Source organism: Jaculus jaculus, chromosome 13 (genome assembly GCF_020740685.1).
Source record: "Jaculus jaculus isolate mJacJac1 chromosome 13, mJacJac1.mat.Y.cur, whole genome shotgun sequence".
Lineage (NCBI taxonomy): Eukaryota > Metazoa > Chordata > Mammalia > Rodentia > Dipodidae > Jaculus > Jaculus jaculus.
Genome location: NC_059114.1, coordinates 8793382 through 8812314, shown reverse-complemented (window position 1 = coordinate 8812314; position 18933 = coordinate 8793382). Strand labels below are relative to the sequence as shown.

The 18933-nt window shown below is 44.5% G+C and overlaps 1 protein-coding gene across 4 annotated transcripts in view; it reads left to right on the top strand.

The window, feature by feature from the left end:
* The window catches only part of Ttc28 (tetratricopeptide repeat domain 28), a 589332-nt gene that overhangs the window by 26794 nt on the left and 543605 nt on the right, over window positions 1–18933 (top strand). For all 4 annotated transcript variants that reach the window (XM_045132336.1, XM_045132335.1, XM_045132337.1 and 1 more), the window contains exon 2: window positions 7983–8261. In XM_045132336.1, the coding sequence (XP_044988271.1) occupies window positions 7983–8261 (279 nt within the window). The remainder of the gene's footprint in view (window positions 1–7982; window positions 8262–18933) is intronic.

Below are 18933 nucleotides of genomic sequence, written 5' to 3'. Positions count from 1 at the left end.
ATGTGGGCTGGAGAGATGGCTTAGCGGTTAAGCGCTTGCCTGTGAAGCCTAAGGACCCCGGTTCAAGGCTCGGTTCCCCAGGTCCCACGTTAGCCAGATGCACAAGGGGGCGCACGCGTCTGGAGTTCGTTTGCAGAGGCTGGAAGCCCTGGCGCGCCCATTCTCTCTCTCTCTCTCTCTCTCTCTCTCTCTCTCTCTCTCTGTCTGTCTTTCTCTCTGTGTCTATTGCTCTCAAATAAATTGAAAAAAAAAATTAAAAAAAAAAAAGATGGTGCATGCATCTGGAGTTCATTTGCAGGCTTGGGCCCTGTCACGCCAATTCTCTCTCTCTCTCTAAAATAAATTTTAAAAAAGAAAATAAAAAATTGAATCAAGTCAGGCATGGTGGTGCATGCCTTTAATCCCAGCATTTGGGAGGCAGAGTAGGAAGATCACTATGAGTTTGAAGCCAGCCTGAGACTACAGAGTGAATTTCAGGTCAGCCTGAGCTGTAATGAGACCCTACCTTGAAAGAAAGAAACAAACAAAAATTGAATCAGGAGAGAGGCTAGGGACATGGCTCAGTGGATAAAGATGCTTGCTTGCTTGCAAAGTCTCCTGGCCCAGGTTTGATTCCCCGACACCTATATAAAGCCAGATACACTAAGTGGCACATGCATCTGGAGTTCATTTTCAATGGCAAGAGGCCCTGATGTTCCCATTCCCCTCCTCACCTTCTCAAGTGGATAAAAAACTTTTTTTTTTTTCTAGGTTGGGTCTTACTCTAGCTAGGGCTGACCTGGAACTCATTCTGTAGTCCCAGGCTGGCCTCGAACTGAAAGCATTCCTCCTACTTCTGCCTCCCAAGTGCTGGGATTAAAGGCATGCACCACTATGCCCAGCTTAAATAAAAATATTTTTTAAGTTGAACTAAGAGGATATGAAAAACCAAAACAAACCAATAGTAGCTAATAGGATCGAAACAATAATGAACTCTCCAAGACAGAAAAGCCCAGAGCCGGGCAGATTCAGTGTTGAATTCTGCCCTACTTTTTTGGTGTTTGTGGAGTGTGACTGCATGTATGCACTTGCATGTACCCCATGAGCACACATGCAGAGGCCAGAGGACGATGTCCGGTGTCCCCCATCACTTCTGCCTCACTTCCCTGAAACTGGGTCTCTCACTGAACCTGGAGCTTTCCAGTTTATTTATTTATTTTCTTTAAGGTAGGGTCTCACTGTAGCCCAGGTTGATCTGGAATTCACTACGTATTCTCAGGGTGGCTTCAAACTCACGGTGATCCTCCTACCTCTGCTTCCCGAGTGCTGGGATTGAAGGTGTGTGCTACCATGCCTGGCTATAACCAGCTAAGTTAGAGCAAGACTCGACCTCAAAAATAATAGCAATAATAATAATTAGTCCAATTAGTTAAATGGGTGTCTGAGCCAGGTGTGGTCAGCCTGGGCTAAAGTGAGACCCTACCTTGAAAAACCAAAAATAAGAAATAAATGAGTGTCTGAAGGTATGGTGGTACATGCTTGTGATCCTAGGAGTTGGTAGGTAAGGTTACAAACTGGAGGCTTGCTTGGGCTACATAGTGAGACCCTGTTGTTTTAAACCCAAATGGAATGAACATACATACTATGCACATACACACACCACACATGTACACACCCGTACACATGTGCATGCTCACATGTACAAGCAACATTCAAATTCTGTCTCAACACAGAATTTCTTGTCATTATCCACCAACGAGGGAGAAAAGAAATGCTTATAAGGATGTGAGGATATATGTACTACACACCCTTACATATGGTTGGGAATGTCCATTAGTATAGTCACTGTGGAAATGAGTATGGAGTTTCCTCAAAGATCTAAAAATGGGGCTGGAGAGATGGCTCAGTACCATTCCTGGCTTCTTCCCCCAAAGAATGCAAGCACACCCAGCGAGCCATGTTTCTGTAGAGGTAGCCACAGCGGCCCAGTTATGGGACAAGCCCAGGAGTTCATCATTGAACAGATACTTAAAGAAAATGTTCTACTGACTGCCCTCCAGAACTACATGGTGAGACCCTGTTGCTGAAGACACCTCATGCTTGGGCTGCAGGTCACTGAGAAATCAAGGTGGAGCTGAGCTGGAAGCCTCCTCCCTGATGACTAGCTGTCATGATGTTGGAAAAAACTATGCAGCCGAATGGGGGAGAAAAGTCATCAGTGGTCTTAACCAGCAGTGCACCCTGAAAGGTTACAACTGGCCAGTCAGGCTAAATGTACCAACCTGTACAATGGTGGCATGTTTGCTATGTTCTTTGATTGGACTTGAGGCTGCTCTATAGGAGTGAATTCCTGCCTGGTACTTAAAACTTAATCAAAGCCTATAGGGTTGTAGAGCTGGCTCAGCACTAAAGGTGCTTGCTTACAAAGCCTAAGGACCAGGGTGTGATTCCCCAGTGCCCACCTAAAGCCAGATGCACAAGGTGGCACATGTGTCTGGAGTTTGTTTGCAGTGGCTAGAGGCCCTGGTATGCCCATCCTCTCTCTTATCTGCCTCTTTCTCTCTCTCTAATAACTAAATAAATCCTTTAAAAAGCAAAAGCCTATGGCTTGGGAGGTCCTAAGCCCTAGGGGGAAACTACTATAGTTGCTTGGCTAAATTGATGTATTATGCCTACCAAACTGCCCTTTAAACACACTTTTTTTTTTTTTAAATTTTATTTATTTATTTGAGAGCGACAGACACAGAGAGAAAGACAGATAGAGGGAGAGAGAGAGAATGGGCGCGCCAGGGCTTCCAGCCTCTGCAAACGAACTCCAGACGCGTGCGCCCCCTTGTGCATCTGGCTAACGTGGGACCTGGGGAACCGAGCCTCAAACCGGGGTCCTTAGGCTTCACAGGCAAGCGCTTAACCGCTACGCCATCTCTCCAGCCCAACACACTTTTTTTTTTGGTTTCTTGAAGTAGGGTCTCTTGCCCAGGATGACCTGGAATTAATTTGGTAGTCCCAGGGTGGCCTCGAACTCACGGTGACCCTTCTACCTCTGCCTCCCGAGTGCTGGGGTTAAAGGCGTGCACCCCCACGCCTGGTTTACCCCCATATGTTAATGCTACTCTCATTTTCAGTTAGAGAAGCTTCTCTTTTCTTTCTTTTATTTATTTATTTATTTTGAGGTAGGGTCTCACTCTAGCTCAGGCTGACCTGAAATTCACTATGTAGTCTTAGGGTGGCCTTGAACTCACAGCGATCCTCCTACCTCTGCCTCCTGAGTGCTGAGATTAAAGGCGTGTGCCACCACGCCCGGCAGCTTCTCTTTTCTGATGGTGGTGACCACTGGAGTGGTTCATCAGAGTGCCAAGAAGAAAAGACAGTGGAGTGTTCAGCACTAAGTAAGATATCTCCTTCACATCCTCCAAGGCTCAGGGAGCATTAGAGAAGAGGTGGTAGAAAGAATGTAAGAGCCGGAGGAAGGGAAGGAGTGCTTACAATGCTGAATTCCAGATAAAAGTGGTTGTGGCATTCACAACCTCATAGTGCCTGATGCTACCTACACAAGACCTGCAAATAGGGCTGGAAAGATGGCTTAAAGGCGCTCGCCTGTGAAGCCTAAGGACCCAGGCTCCATTCTCCAGGTCCCATGTAAGACAGATGCACAAAGTGGCATATGTGTCTGGAGTTTGTTTGCAGTGGCTAGAGGCTCTGGTGCACCCATTCTTTCTCTCTCTCCCTTTCTTTCTGTCTCAAATAAAAATAAATAAATTAATTGAATTAAAAAATGAAGACCTGCAAATAGGGGACAATACTATGACATCAGTATAGAAGAGAGGCCAGTTGGAAAGAAGATGGGACTAGTGGAGTGGGTTAGAGTGGGGGAAGGAGAGGCAATGGGAGGGGATAACGATCTTAATGTACTGTCCATATGTGTGGAGGCTGTCAATACAAACTTTAAAAAGCGCTGGAGAGATTTCTCAGTGGTTAAGGCACTTGCCTGTAAAGCTTAATGACCTGGGTTTGGTTTCCCAGTACCCATGTAAAGCCAGACACACAAAGTGACACATGCATCTGAGTTCCTTTGCAATGGCTATAGGGCCTGACATGCCTGTTCTTATTATCCCTCCCTGTCTTCTTTGTTTCTCTTTGCTTGCAAATAAATAAATAAATAATAAATAAATACCATTTTAAAAAAAAAGAAAGAAAATGGGGCTGGAGGGATGACTTGGCAGTTAATACATTTGCCTGCAGAGCCAAAGGACCCAGGTTCAATTCCCCAGGACCCATGTTAGCCAGATGCAGAAGAGGGCGCATATGTCTGGAGTTCATTTGCAGTGGCTGGAGGCCCTGCTGCGCTCGTTCTCTCTCTCTCCCTCTTTCTCTGTCAACTAACTAACTAAATAAAAATAGTTAAAAAAAGAGAGAGAGGGGCATGGTGGTGCACACCTTTAATCCCAGCACTCAGGAGGCAGAGGTAGGAGGAGCGCTGTGAGTTTGAGGCCACCCTGAGACTACATAGTGAATTCCAGGTCAGCCTGAGCCAGAGTGAGACCCTACCTTGATAAACAAAAAACAAAACAAAACAAAACAGAAAGAAAATGTAGCTAGGCGTGGTGTCTCACACCTTTAATCCCAGCAACTCGAGAGGCAGAGGTAGGATTGCCATAAATTCGAGGCCACCCTGAGACTACATAGTGAATTCCAGATCAGTCTGGGCCAGAGCGAGACTCTACCACAAAAATCAAAACAATAAGAATAAAAAATAAAAAAAGAAAATGTTATGGGGCTAGGGAGATGGCTCAGTGGTTAAAGACCTTGTGTGTAAAACCTGTCAGCTCAGGTTCAATTCCCAGCACCCACATAAAGTTGAATGCAAAGTGGTGCATGTGTGGATGTATACACCCAAACAACTCACATGCACACACACAAATAATTTTTAAAAAAATTTATTTAGTTATGGAAAATGCTAATAAAAATTTAAGAAAATATATTTATTTGTTTGAGAGAGAGAGAGAAAGAGAGAGAGAGAGAATGGGCGTGACAGGGCCTCCAGCCACTGCAAATCAACTCCAGACTCATGCGCCCCCTTGTACATCTGGCTTATGTGGTTATGTCCTGGAGAATTGAACCTGGATCCTTTGGCTTTGCAGGCAAATGCCTTAACTGCTAAGCCATCCCTCCAGTCCAAGAGAGACATAATTTTAATGCAGATACTTGAGATTCCTAGGATATTCTATTGCTTTGCATTGTCCTGCAAGTTTAGCATATAACTTTCTGTGATATGAGGAAGAGTGGATGCTTCTTGTTGTAGTCACCTTCTCATTGCTGGCACAAAACCCGGGACCAAAAGCAGCTGATGGGAGGAGAGGGTTTATTTTGGCTTAGAGTCTCGAGGGCAAGCTCCACGATGGCCCAGGGAAATGTGGCATGAGCCGAGGCTGGGTATCACCTCCTTGTTACAACAGGTAGAAAACAGCAGCAGGGGAGTGAGCTCTGGCAAGGGGAAGCTGGCTACAACACCCCAAAGCTAGCCTCCAACAGCAAGGCTATACCTCCCAAATTGCCCGCAGTTGTGGCCCAAGCATTCAGAACACATGAGTTCATGGGGGGACATCTGACTCAAATCACCACAGCTATATAGGATGTTAGACCTGCTTTTCCACCTCTCTGTGGAAATTGTTCTTTTTAACACAATATTTTTAACACAAATATTTTTTTCTCTCTCTCCCCCCCTTTTTTTTTCAAGGTAGGGTCTCACTCTAGTTCAGGCTGACCTAGAATTCACTGTGTAGCCTCACAGTGGCCTTGAACTCACAGCGATCTTCCTAACTATGCCTCCCAAGTGCTGGGATTAAAGGCATGTTGATACAAATATTTCTCTTTTTAAAAATGTATTTATTTATTTGTTTATGAGAGAGGGTGAGAGAGAGAGTTGAACCTGAGTCCTTAGGCTTCACAGGCAAACACCTTAACTGCTAAGCCATTTCTCCAGCTCTTTATTTAATACAAATACTTCTCTGAGCTGTCTTTTTAACTTAATTTTTGTTTTATTTATTTATTTATTTATTTGAGAGTGAGAGACCAAGAAAGAGGCAGAGAGCGAGAGTGAGAGCGAGTGAGCGAGAGAGAGAGAGAGAGAGAGAGAGAGAGAGAGAGAATGGACATGCCAGGGCTTCCAGCCACTGCAAACGAACTCCAGATGCGTGCGCCCCCTTGTGCATCTGGCTAATGTGGGTCCTTGAACCGGGGTCCTTAGGCTTCATAGGCAAGCACTTAACCACTAAGCCATCTCTCCAGCCCTCTGAGCTGTCTTTTATGTTTTGTATCAAATCAGATATATTGTCCTCTTTAATGGTTTGAAAGGAAATTATAAGGTTTTTTAAACCTGTTTAATGTAAATTATAATTACAAAATCTCTCAGAATTATGCAGCATCTCTCCTGATTTGACTGTATTAAATTTCTTCTCCTTGTATTCTAGTGGCATTGATAATTTGATGTTTTTTAAAAATGAAATCTTGGGGCCCGGAGTAATGGTGCATGCTTTTAATCCCAGCACTCCTGAGGCTGAGGCGGGAGGATGGCTGCGAGTTCAAGCCCAGCCTGAGGCTACATAGTGAATTCCGGGTCAGCCTGGGTTAGAGGGAGAGCCTACCTCGAAAAACAAACAAATAAACAAAAATTTATTTATTTGCATGGGGGGGGGATAAATGAAAATGGGTGCACCAGGTTCTCTTGCCACTGCAATCAAACTACAGATGCATTCATCACTTTGTGCATCTGGCTTTATGTGGGTACTGGTGATCGAACGCATCAGGCTTTGTAAGCAAATGTCTTTAACTGCTGGGCCATCCCTCCAGCCCTCTTCCTGTTTTTAAGGTTGTAGCTATCAAGTCAAAGACAACTCTGTGATTTTGAAAAATCAATATTGAAAATAGATCTTGGGCGAGGGAGGTGGCTCAGTGGTAAAGTATTTACATGGCATACATAGATCAGGTTCGGGATTTGACTTCCAGCATGGGGGGGGGGTCGGTGGATGGGAGGAAGAGGGGTTGAGAGTGTAGAGTGGGAGAAGAGAAGAAAAAGAAGGTAGGAGGGAGATTTTTATAGCTGAAAAAACAAAAACAAATCCTTGAAATTTCATGTTAGTAGCCAAGTTATGGTTAACAAATTTGCCAGTCCAAGTGCAGTGGTACATTTTAAAACTTGCATGCAGCCATTGCTTAACATTTGGTTAAGAAAGTTAAAAATCGTTTATAATCTTTTGTCCAGAGACAATTACCTGCAGCAGCGTGTTAACACATGTGCACGTGCATCATATAAGTGAGTGTATCCTATACACACATACACGTTTACTTGTAGCAGCATGTTAATGCATGTGCACGTGTATCATATGAGTGAGCGCATCCTGTACACATGCACACATGTACTTGCAGCAGCGTGTTAACGCATGTGCACATGCAGCATATAAGTGAGTGTGTCCTATGCACATGCACACGTTTACTTGCAGCAGTGTATTAACACATGTGTGTGTGCATCACGTGAGTGAGCGCATCCTGTACACAGGCACATGTTTACTTGCAGCAGCGTGTTAATGCATGTGCATGTGCATCATGTGAGTGAGCGCATCCTGCACACACGCGCATGTTTATTTGCAGCAGCCTGTTAACGCATATGCATGTGTATCGCACGAGTGAAAACATCCTGTACACACACACAGTTTACCTGCAGCAGCGTGTTAACGCACGTGCGTGTGTATCGCACGAGTGAGCGTATCCTGTACATACGCACACACGATTACCTGCAGCAGCGTGTTAACGCACGTGCGCGTGTATGGCATGAGTGAGCGCATCCTGTACACACGCGCACACTATTACCTGCAGCAGTGTGTTTCCAAGGCAGCTTATTGTCATCTGGGACATAAACATGACAGGGAGTGTCCCTTGCTTAAGGCTCAAATGAAAGACTGTCCTGATGACCTGAACTTGGTCCAACTGCTTTTCTTTCTTTGTAGGTCCCTCTCTTTGGTGCTAAGACCATGGGCCGGAGAAGTCCTGATGAGCCAGTACTGAGCAAAGCCGAGTTTGTCGAGAAGGTTCGCCAGAGTAACCAGGCCTGTCACGAAGGGGATTTCCACACGGCTATCGTGCTGTATAATGAGGCTCTGGCTGTTGACCCTCAGAACTGCATCTTATACAGCAACCGGTCCGCAGCCTACATGAAAATCCAGCAGTACGACAAGGCTCTGGACGATGCCATCAAAGCCCGGCTCCTCAATCCCAAGTGGCCCAAGGTAGCAATCTCTCTCGCTGTCACAGAATCTTATGTGCTCGGTTCTTATTTTAACATAAGATTTTATTGCTTTAGTGCAGGTGTTCATAGACTCAGTACTTTAGCAAAACATAGAATGACTCCATTGAACATATGGATTAGCACTATTTTCCTTTCAATGCTCTGCAAATGTGATTTCTGTTGAATTCTTTCCTGTATTTTTGAGATTATGTTTTTTCTCTCAATCTCTTGATAGCATACTGGACACATTCTAGTTATTTAGGCTTTAGGTATCATTTTTGTACAAATGTTTTAGGTAGGATAGAATAATTATATTTATTTCTGTAATTTAAATTAACTAATTTTAGTTCCATCAGTACCTGCTTGTTTTTTAAAATATTCATTTATTTTATGTATTTATTTATTAGAGATAGAGAGACAGAGGGAAAGAGAGGGAGAGAGAGTGAATAGGCACGCCAGGGCCTCTAGTCACTGCAAACAAACTCCAGACGCATGCACTACCATGTGTACCTGGCTTACATAGGATCTAGAGAATCAAACCTGGGCCCTTAAGCTTCACAGGCAAGTGCCGAAACCACTAGGTAATCTCTCCAGCTCAGTACCTGCTTGTTTTCAGAATGACATGTAGTCAAGGAAATTTATTTTTCAAATCAATATTGAAAAGCTGGGTGTAGCAGTGCTCACCTGTAATCTTAGCCCTTGGAAGGTGAGGCAAGAGGCGTAAGGCCAACCTGGGCTACATAAATTCCTGTCAAAGAAAAACCAAAACAAACAAATAATAAACACATCATTGCAATTATATTCCCATGAATACTGTATGCTTGAGTTGCTATCTTTGCTTTGTCCATACAAATTCTGGGTGGAAATCGGGGCTTGTGGAAATCAGGGGCATGGGGGCCTGGGGAGTTGAGTGACCCCCCCAGCACATGCCATATGTGGAGGCGTGACGACTGTTGGCTGAACTCAAGCCCAGGTGCCTCATCGCTGTGATGGAAGGTGAGCTATGAAATCTGGAGTGTCACCTTGTCAGATGGCTCCTTGTTTGCTAGTCTGCAGGTTACCACAGGGTCAAAATGCCGGAGGAACAGCTCATCCCTAAGGGGTTGGGATTAAAATCCAAAGCAGCACCGAGTGCTACAGAAGGGCAGGATGAGACCTTGGCCTGAGGTCAGAGTGTCTGGGGGTCTAGCCTTCAGCTCCTGTGGTGTCCCTGCAGCAGGAAGCTCAGGCTTGCCACCATCCTCAAATACCACACACTTATTGACTGATCCTCGTCACTGCGCTCAACAGTGAGCAGATCAGCTTTTGAGAGGGGCAGACAGACTCCTGGTTTGATTCCTTACAGACACTAAGATGTCAGGAGAGCTGCAAGCTTTACACACAGAGATGGCTCAGTTCTCTGCACCATGAGATAAGACTTAGCATCTGGCCTAAATAACCATGGCAAACAGGTTCACATGTTTTCAGGGCCACTTACAGTGGGCTCACACTTGTACATCTCCCCTCACTGCAGCATGATGTACTCTCTAGCTGGCAAGAAATTGGTTTTTCTACAGAGCGTGCAGTTCTGCACACTGACCCGGAGCTAGAGGCCACAAAAGCAGTGTGACCTGTCTTCTGACCTTGTCTTGCTTGGACAGCTTTTTATGATAGGAATTTGATTATGTGAGACCCCTTGTTGTAGTTACTTTTCATTGCTAGACAAGCATCCAGACAGAAGAAGCTGGCTCTCCCCATTGTTCCTAGCACAGCAGTGAGAGAAACTCCGACAGCCAGAGCTCAGCTACTGTGAACGCACCTTAGGGCTGGACGACAGGGCCTGCCCCCAGTGACACTGCCTCTGGCCAGTCCCAGTACTTTTTGCAGCTGCCCGGGAACCTTGAGTGAGAAAGGGAAATCCAGTGGGCTGTTTGATCTATATTCCTAGGGGCTGTCCTGCCCAAAGCGGGGTGTGGTACTAGTCACAGTCCCCAGGAACTACTGTTTGGATATTGGCAGCCACGAGATTCTGGTGGCTGCCCTGATGGTCTGTGTGGGGCCGGAGGCCATGACTGCAACTGCTGCTTTCGGTGACTTATAAGGGAGCATCGAATGTGCTGTGAAACTTGCCACTGGAAAGAAACGAGGACCCCTGGCGATGCCTTTGAAGGGAAAGGGTACATTCCGGTGGGTCTCCCTGGTGCCAATGTGAGGAGACATTTTATTGGCTGGCGGGGATGGAGAAATGAAAGATTGCCAGCCTACTAATGAGGCCTTGCTGACATTGTGAGGCCATCTACCTGCAACACAGCAACACCAGAAGTTCTCCAAAGGAAGAGAGGGCTAAAAACATGGCCAGACCTTGGAAAGGACCAGACCATTCTGTTTACAGCATCTTGTGATCACTGGTGACTCTGGTGTCCCTTTCCTGCACTAGGGGTAATGTTGCAGCTACTATCTCATTGCAGGGTAAAGCACCCAACCAAAAGCAGCTGAGAGAAAGGGTTTATTTTTGGCTCACAGTCTCAAGGGGAAGCTTCTTGATGGCAGGCTTGAGAGCATGGCACGAGCAGAGGCTGGGCATCACCTCTGCCACAGCAGGTGGAAAACGGCAGCAGGAGGGTGAGTCGAACTAACACTGGCAAGCTAGGGCTGATAAACCTCAGGGTCCACTCCCAGCAACACACCTCCTCCAGCAAGGCTCCACCTCCCAAATTGCTACCAGTTGGGAAGCAAGCATTCTGAATACATAAGTTTATGGGGGACACCTGACTCAAACCCCTACAGAGTAGAAATTAAGTGCCTGGTTAGGGGGAACCCCAGATGAGTGGAGGCCTTAGATTGAACTAACAATATATTGGTCCACCACAAATGTTTACCAAGTGTTGACCCTATTGGACACAGATACTAACGGCACCTTGTTAAAAGTCCAGAGTGGAGCTGGGCGTGGTGGCGCACGCCTTTAATCCCAGCACTTGGGAGGCAGGGGTAGGGATTACCGTGAGTTTGAGGCCACCCTAAGAATACAGAGTGAATTGCAGGTCAGCTAGAGAGCGGACCTACTTCGAAAAAAAAAAGAAAAACAAACAAACAAAAAAAAAACCCAACAAAACAAAACAAACAAACACACAAAAAAACCAAGTCCAGACTGTTTTCCTAGATGGCCATGTATGTTGATGAATTTGGGGGCCAAACCATGAAGGTAAGGCATTACCATCATCCTGGGCACAGGGCAGTTTTCACCCAGCACTTACAGAGCATGGATCTCCCCAGTGGGTGAATATATTCTGGGAACAGATATCTGGCTGGACTTGTCACTTTGCTGATGAAAGTGGATGAGGTCTAATGCAAGGTGTGGGCCATAAAAATAAGGGTACCCCAGTACTGCTTCTTATGGGCATAAGAAGCAATACCAACTTCTTGATGGACATCAAGAGATTACACAGACACTCTTGCAGCTGGAGAACCTATAGCGCCTGACAGTCTGCCATGGCCTTGTAACCCAGGAGGATTTGGTCCCTTGGAAGAGGCCAGAGCCTATTACATTGTTGCACTGTACTGAGGATGTGCTGTTAACCTCTGGTTTTCTTGAAGCTTCACAGGCTGCTGCTAGGTGTCTGAGAGCTCCTCTAACATCATGGGGATGGACTGTGGCCATGTCTAAAATTCGGGGTCCTCGATTTTCTGTTAGATTCTTGAGAGTTGTCTGGTGGGGTAAGACCAAAGGGATGCCAGGGACCATGGTGGATAAGATCCAGGCCTAACCCTGACTAGTGGCTGGTGCTATTAAGATATTGGAAGAAAGTTTGGTATGGTGAAACAAACCTTTAATCCCAGCTCTTGGGAGGCAGAGGTAGGAGGATTGCCACGAGTTCGAGGCCACCCTGAGACTACATAGTGAATTCCAGGTCAGCCTGGGCTAGAGTGAGACCTTATCTTGAAAAAACAAAACAGAAAATTTTGTAAGATGCTCATTCCTCATTTGGCCCAGATATTATGGCCTTTATGATACCCTATGTAAAAGGTGGACCAACTGAGATTAGACAGGTGAGGCCAAGGTGAGCCTTCATTTGGTGCCCTGTTTATGGTGCAGTGTAGGCATTACAAGTTATAGACTACACTCAGCCCTTAAAATAACATGTCACTGTTGACACAGCTGGAATGGGCTGAGGTTTGTGGTAAAGGATGGGTAAATGCTGGGTGTCCATTAGATTATGGTCTCAGTTATGGGCGGGATGCAATGTATGTTGCCCCCCACCAAGCCTGTGAACCCCTTACTGTGCAGAGTAAGGTCTTTGTACAGACAGCTCATCCCTTCAGGGATGGATAAAACCCTGGTTGTCCACCTCCAGGTCAGGAATAGAATAGCCTTGGCCAAGTAGGGGCATACATAGTGTACTCACATACATATCCCTATATACTCTTAAGAAGAGGGAGGTTAAAAATGTTTTATTTATTTATAAGGAAGTGGGGAGATAAAGGCCCCTTGCCACTACAAATGAACTCCAGATACATGTGCCACTTTGTGTAGCTTTACATGGGTACAAGGAAATCAAACCCAGGCTGTCAGGCTTTGCAAACATGCACCAGCACCTTTAATTGCTGAGCCATCTCTCCAGCCCAAGAAAGGGAGTTCTTATTTTATTTTATTTATTTTTTTCAAATTTTTATTAACAACTTCCATGGTTATAAAAAATATCCCATGGTAATACCCTCCCTCACCCCACTTTCCCCTTTGAAATTCCACTATCCATCATATCCCCTCCCCATCTCAATCAGTCTCTCTTTTACTTTTGATGTCATGATCTTTTCCTCCTCTTATGATGGTCTTGTGCAGGTAGTGTCAGGCACTGTGAGGTCATGGATATCCTGGCTGTTTTGTGTCTGGGGTGAGCACGTTGTAAGGAGTCCTACCCTTCCTTTAGCTCTTACATTCTTTCCGCCACCTCTTCCACATTAGACCTTGAGCCTTGGAAGGTGTGATGGAGATATTACAGTACTGAGTACTCCAGTCACTTCTTTCCAGCACCATATACCTTCTGAGTCATCCCAAGTCAGCCCTCTGAAAAGAGAAGATTCTCTACCAAAAGTGAGAGTAGCATTAATAGAAGGGTATGAACATTAAGAGAAGTGCTTACTGGGCAGTTCGATAAGCATAGTATATACATTTAGCCACACTGCAGCAGACATTACACCCCTAGGGCTCATGACTACCCCTGTTGTAAGTTTTCAGTATCAGGGATATATTCTCTCCCATGGAGTGGGCCTCCAGTCCAATTAGAGGGCAGTTGGTTTCCACCTTGACAGACGTGCCACTATTGTACCCGTTGGCTCATTTGGCCTGACTGGCCAAATTTAAGGCCTTCAGTGTCCACTGTTGAGTATCTTCACTGGTGATTTCTCTCTCTCCCATTGAATTGCATGCAGAATGGCTTCTTCCAGCTTTCTGTCAGCTGGTCTACATGGAGGAGATTATCAGCTCAGTTCCAGCAGGAATTATCAGTGACCTTGCAGCCCAAGTATGTGGAGTCTTCAGCAATAGGGCCTTACCATCTATTCCTGGTGGGAAACCAAGGGCCTTGGCAATGGCCTATGTTTTGGGGGCATCAGGGACCTCCCTGGTCAACAACTCACTGGAAGGTATCCCATCCCTGGCACTGAAAATTAAGAAAGGGAGTTTTAAATATTATATTTGATTTGCAGTTTTTATTTTTCTTTGTTTATCTATACACCTAATTATATACAGTTTTATTTTATAAATATATCAATTTGAAGATTTTTAGTTCTTTTAAAAATATTTATTTATTTGAGAAAGAGACAGAGAGAGGCAGAGAGAGAGAGAGAGAGAGAGAGAGAGAGAGAGAGAGAGAGAGTGAGAATGAGCAGGCCCGGTTTGCCCCGTAGGAAAAGCAAGTACCCAGCTCCAGAAATCAGAACAGCAGCCCGACGACCCAGGCAGCAACTTGACTGAGACCAAAATCACCCAAGGTAACTGGGATTGCACCAGGGAAGGGTCTCACTTGGTCACAAGCTGACTTGGATCCCTCAACAGACCAGAAATCTAAACCTCTTTGTTGATAGAGGATCTGGTCATTATAATAACTACTCTTGCATACATACTTGGGGCTGTTTTTGATTGAATGTGTACAGTGTTTAGTTAAATTTTAGAATCTACCTGTATTTTATTCCACTCAGCCTGCTTGAATACTCCTATAGCAGGGAAACTCAACCCCTAAGAACATCTTTGTAGATACTCTGAGAGTCTTAAGAGCCACACCTAATACCTTAAGGTCCTACCCTGAAAATATATTACATCAAATCAATTGATACAGCTAAGAATACACAGCTAGCTAGAAAATCCAAGCATTAACTTAATCCAAGATGCAAAAATATATACATTATAACACAAGAAACACTAAAAAGCAAGACGATATAAATCCACCTAAAAGTATTAATGCATCAGAAATGTCCTCCAGTGAGAAAGAGTTAGAGGAAATGCCTGAGAAAGAGTTCAAAAGAATAATTATAAATATGTTCAAAGAGGTCAAAGAACACATGAAAACAATCAAAGAAGAAATCAAAGAGGAAATCAAAGGAATCAAAGAAGAGGCAGGACACCAATTTAATGAAATAAAGAAGGCAATACAAGACATAAATAGGGAAATAGAAATAATAAAGAAAAACCAGTCAGAATTACTAGCAATGAAGAACACAGTTAATGAAATAAAAAACTCTGTAGAAAATCTCACCAGTAGGATGGATGAGGGAGAGGACAGAATATCTAAGCTAGAAGACCAGGTGGCAGACCTAATGCAGTCCAACAAAGAGAAAGACAAACTTATAGAAAAGTATGAGTGGGAATTTCAAGATATTCGGGACACTATGAAAAGATCCAATATAAGAATTCAGGGCATAGTAGAAGGAGAAGAACTCCACTCCAGAGGCATAGTAGGCATCTTCAACAAAATCATAGAGGAAAATTTCCCCCAAATTGGGAAAGAGGTGCCAATACAGTTACAGGAAGCCTTTAGAACCCCAGCCAGACAAAACCCAGAAAGAACCTCTCCTCGCCATATTATAATCAAACTTCCAAACACACAAACCAAAGAAAAAATATTGAAAGCAGTTAGAGAGAAAAATCAAGTTACCTACAAAAGCAAGCCCATCAGGATTACAGCAGATTATTCAACACAAACTTTTAAAGCCAGAAGGGCTTGGAGTGATATATTCCAAGTTCTGAAAGATAACAACTGTCAACCAAGGTTACTTTATCCTGCAAAGTTATCCATTCAAATAGATGGAGAAATAAAGACATTCCATGACAAAAGCAGGTTAAAGGAGTATTTGAAGACAAAACCAGCTCTACAGAAAATACTTGATAGAATCCTCCATGCTGAACAAAAGGAAAAGCACACATATAAGGAACCTAGAAAAAACAAGCTATACTCAAATACCAGTTAACAGAAGAGAGCACAGGTAGAACCAGTAACACACACACACACACAAAATGGCAAACATAAATACACACCTTTCAATAATATCTCTTAATATCAACGGTCTCAATGCCCCAACGAAAAGACATAGATTTGCAGACTGGGTTAAAAAGCAGGATCCTACAATTTGTTGTTTCCAAGAAACTCACCTTTCTACAAAGGATAGACATTATCTTAGGGTGAAAGGTTGGAAGACGGTGTTTCAAGCAAATGGGCCTAGAAAACAAGCAGGGGTTGCTATCCTAATATCAGACAGGGTAGACTTTAGTCCGACGTTAGTCAAGAAAGATAAGGAAGGTCACTTTATATTGATTAAGGGCACACTCCAACAGGAGGACATTACAATCCTAAACATATATGCACCTAACATGGGGGCTCCCAAATTCGTCAAACAAACACTATTAGAGAATGAGCAGGCCAAGGCCTATAGTTACTGCAAATGAACTCCAGACACATATGCTACCTTATGCACCTGGCTTATGTGGGTACTGGGGAATTGAACCCAGGTCATTAGGCTCTGGAGGCAAGTGTGTTAACTACTGAGCCATATTTCTCGATTCCCCAAATTTTTTTAAATTTATTTTTAATAATTAATTTTTTTTTTTTTTTGTTTTTTTCGAGGTAGGGTCTCACTTTGGTTCAGCCTGACCTGGAATTCACTATGGAGTCTCAGGGTGGCCTTGAATTCATGGCAGTCCTCCTACCTCTGCTTTGCTGGGCTTAAAGGTGTGTGCCACCATGCCCAGCTTCCCTAATTCTTTCTTAAAGAGAAGGGAAAATGTGTAATAATTGCTGAGGGCTCACTTGGAGGGTCTTGTAGAAGAGCACAGCTGTTCATAAGACCTTGGCTGAAGAATGGCCCTCTGTTGTGGAAGGCTATAAATGGTGAGGTCAAAATGGTTGAATGTGTCTTTTCTTGGGTACATATAAAAAGGCACAAAGTAGTCTTTATTATTTATAAATAGACTAAAAGTTAAGTGTGCTTTCTAGTTGCCACCATTTGATAGTTTTTCTATTTATTGTTGGAGTCTGCTTCTCATAGTTTACGCACACACACGTCATTTTTATTTTACTATTGAGGAGCTAAGAGCAGAGTCATGGTGTTGTTTTTTTTTAAACTAGGAAGGGTTTTTCTCACAAGTGTCAGCTGCAAGTAATGCGAGAATCTATAGTGTCTCCTTAGAAACCAGGCTGGCATGGGATAGAAACTCCTGCTAGAAGATGGATGCTGTGTCTTTAGGAAATGATTCCGGGAGCCTGGTTTATCCTAACGACTGTTAGAAACATATGATAAATGGCAGGTTTAAGGCTCATCTCCTGGCTGACGTGTGTTTGTCTCCAAAGAGTTTAGATACATTAAGTGCAGAGGAGCTTCATTCCATTGGTTTGGCAGTCAGCGTTCGGGCCCAGCGTAGGCGCTGACGAGAAGTGCACACCGGAGCTTGTGCCCAAGTGCGTGTGCGTGGAGCACACGCTGAGGAGTGGGTAGAGCGCAGGCCTCAGGCATTCTGCAGCCCGCTTGTGCCTGCAGGCTTTCCAGTCTTGGCCTGTGGTCTTCTCAGGTGGCGAGTTTGTTGTTGCTTGAGCAAGCCGATTAATCAAACCATGGCCTACCTTTTGGGATCAGTTTGCCAACTTTTGGGAGTAGGAGGTCTACTCCCTGTAAGAAGTTTGCTATGCTTATAATCATCCAAGGATAAGTTCTACTGTTATTTGGAAATGAACATTTTAAAAGTTGACTGGGGACCTGGAGAGATGGCTCAGCACTTAAAGGCGCTTGCTTGCAAAGCCTGTCACCAATCTGGGTTCGATTCCCCAGCACTCACGTAAAGCCAGATGACACCAAGCGGCACCTGCATCTGGAGTTGGTTTGCAGCAGCTAGAGGTCTTGGTACATCATTCTCTTTCCCTCCCTCCTTGCAAGTAAACAAATAAATAAGTCATATATGTTTGTGTGTGTTGCTGGATATTGAACCTAGGCTCTTGAGTAAGTGTGTGCATGTGTGCCTGCACCAGGGCCTCTTGCCACTGCAGGTGAACTCCACATGCTTGTGCCACTTTTTGTATGTGGCTTAGGTAAGCAGCTTGGAAACCGAACCTGAGCTGGCAGGTTTTGCAGTCAAGCGCCTTTAACTACAAAGCCATCTTTCTAGCTCCTATGCATTTAATTTTTAATTTTAGGTGTGGTCTTCGTATGGTCCAATTTCCGGCCTCAAGTGACCCTCCTCTCTCATTCTTCTGAGTGGCCAATGCCACGATCATACTGTACTACACCCAGCGCCTCATTTTTTTCAGATATGGCTTTTTTTTTTTTCAAGGTACATCTCACTGTAGCTCAGACTGACCTGGAATTCCCTATGTAGTCTCAGGGTGGCCTTGAACTCACGGTGATCCTCCTACCTCTGCCTCCCAGGTGCTGGGATTAAAGGTGTGCGCCACCAAGCCCAGCTTTTTATATATAGTTTTTTTGAAGTAAGTTCTCACTCTAGCCTATACATATTTTGTTTTTGTTTGTTTATTTTTGAGGTAGGGTCTCCCTGTAGCCCAGGCCTACCTGGAATTCACTACCTAGTCTCAGGCTGGCCTCAAACTCACAGTGATCCTCATACCTCTGCCTCCCAAGTGCTAGGATTAAAGGCGTGCACCAGTATGCCCGACTTCATTTTTTTTTTTTTTTTAGTGAGAAAATACTTGTTTTAAGTTTGAAATGAATTTAGGGAAGGAATTTGGATTTTCAGAGATTAATTTGACTTGACTTCTGCCAAGTACACTGAGGAAGAATAAGGTTTTTAGTGCAATAGTTGTCAAGTATGGTGGGAAGAAGCCTTGTCAGTCCACGTGGTCCCGAATCTGGAACAAACGCTGAAGAACAGGCAGTTTGCCTTCCGCTCTTGGACTAATTCCTCAGACTCTTGCGCCCTCTTGTGTTCATTTTATATTTAACACGTCTATCTTGCGTGGTTATTTTTTGTTTTATGAGAGAAAGGGAGGGAGGGAGGGAGGGAGAGAGAAAGAGAGAGAGAGAGAGAGAGAGAGAGAGACAGACAGACAGACAGACAGACAATGGGTGTGCCAGGGCCTTCAGCCAGTGCAAATGAACTCCAGAAGCATGTGCCACCATATGCACCTGACTTATGTGGGTCCTGGGGAATCGAACCAGGGTCTTTTGGCTTTGCAGGCTAGTGCCTTAACCTCTAAGCC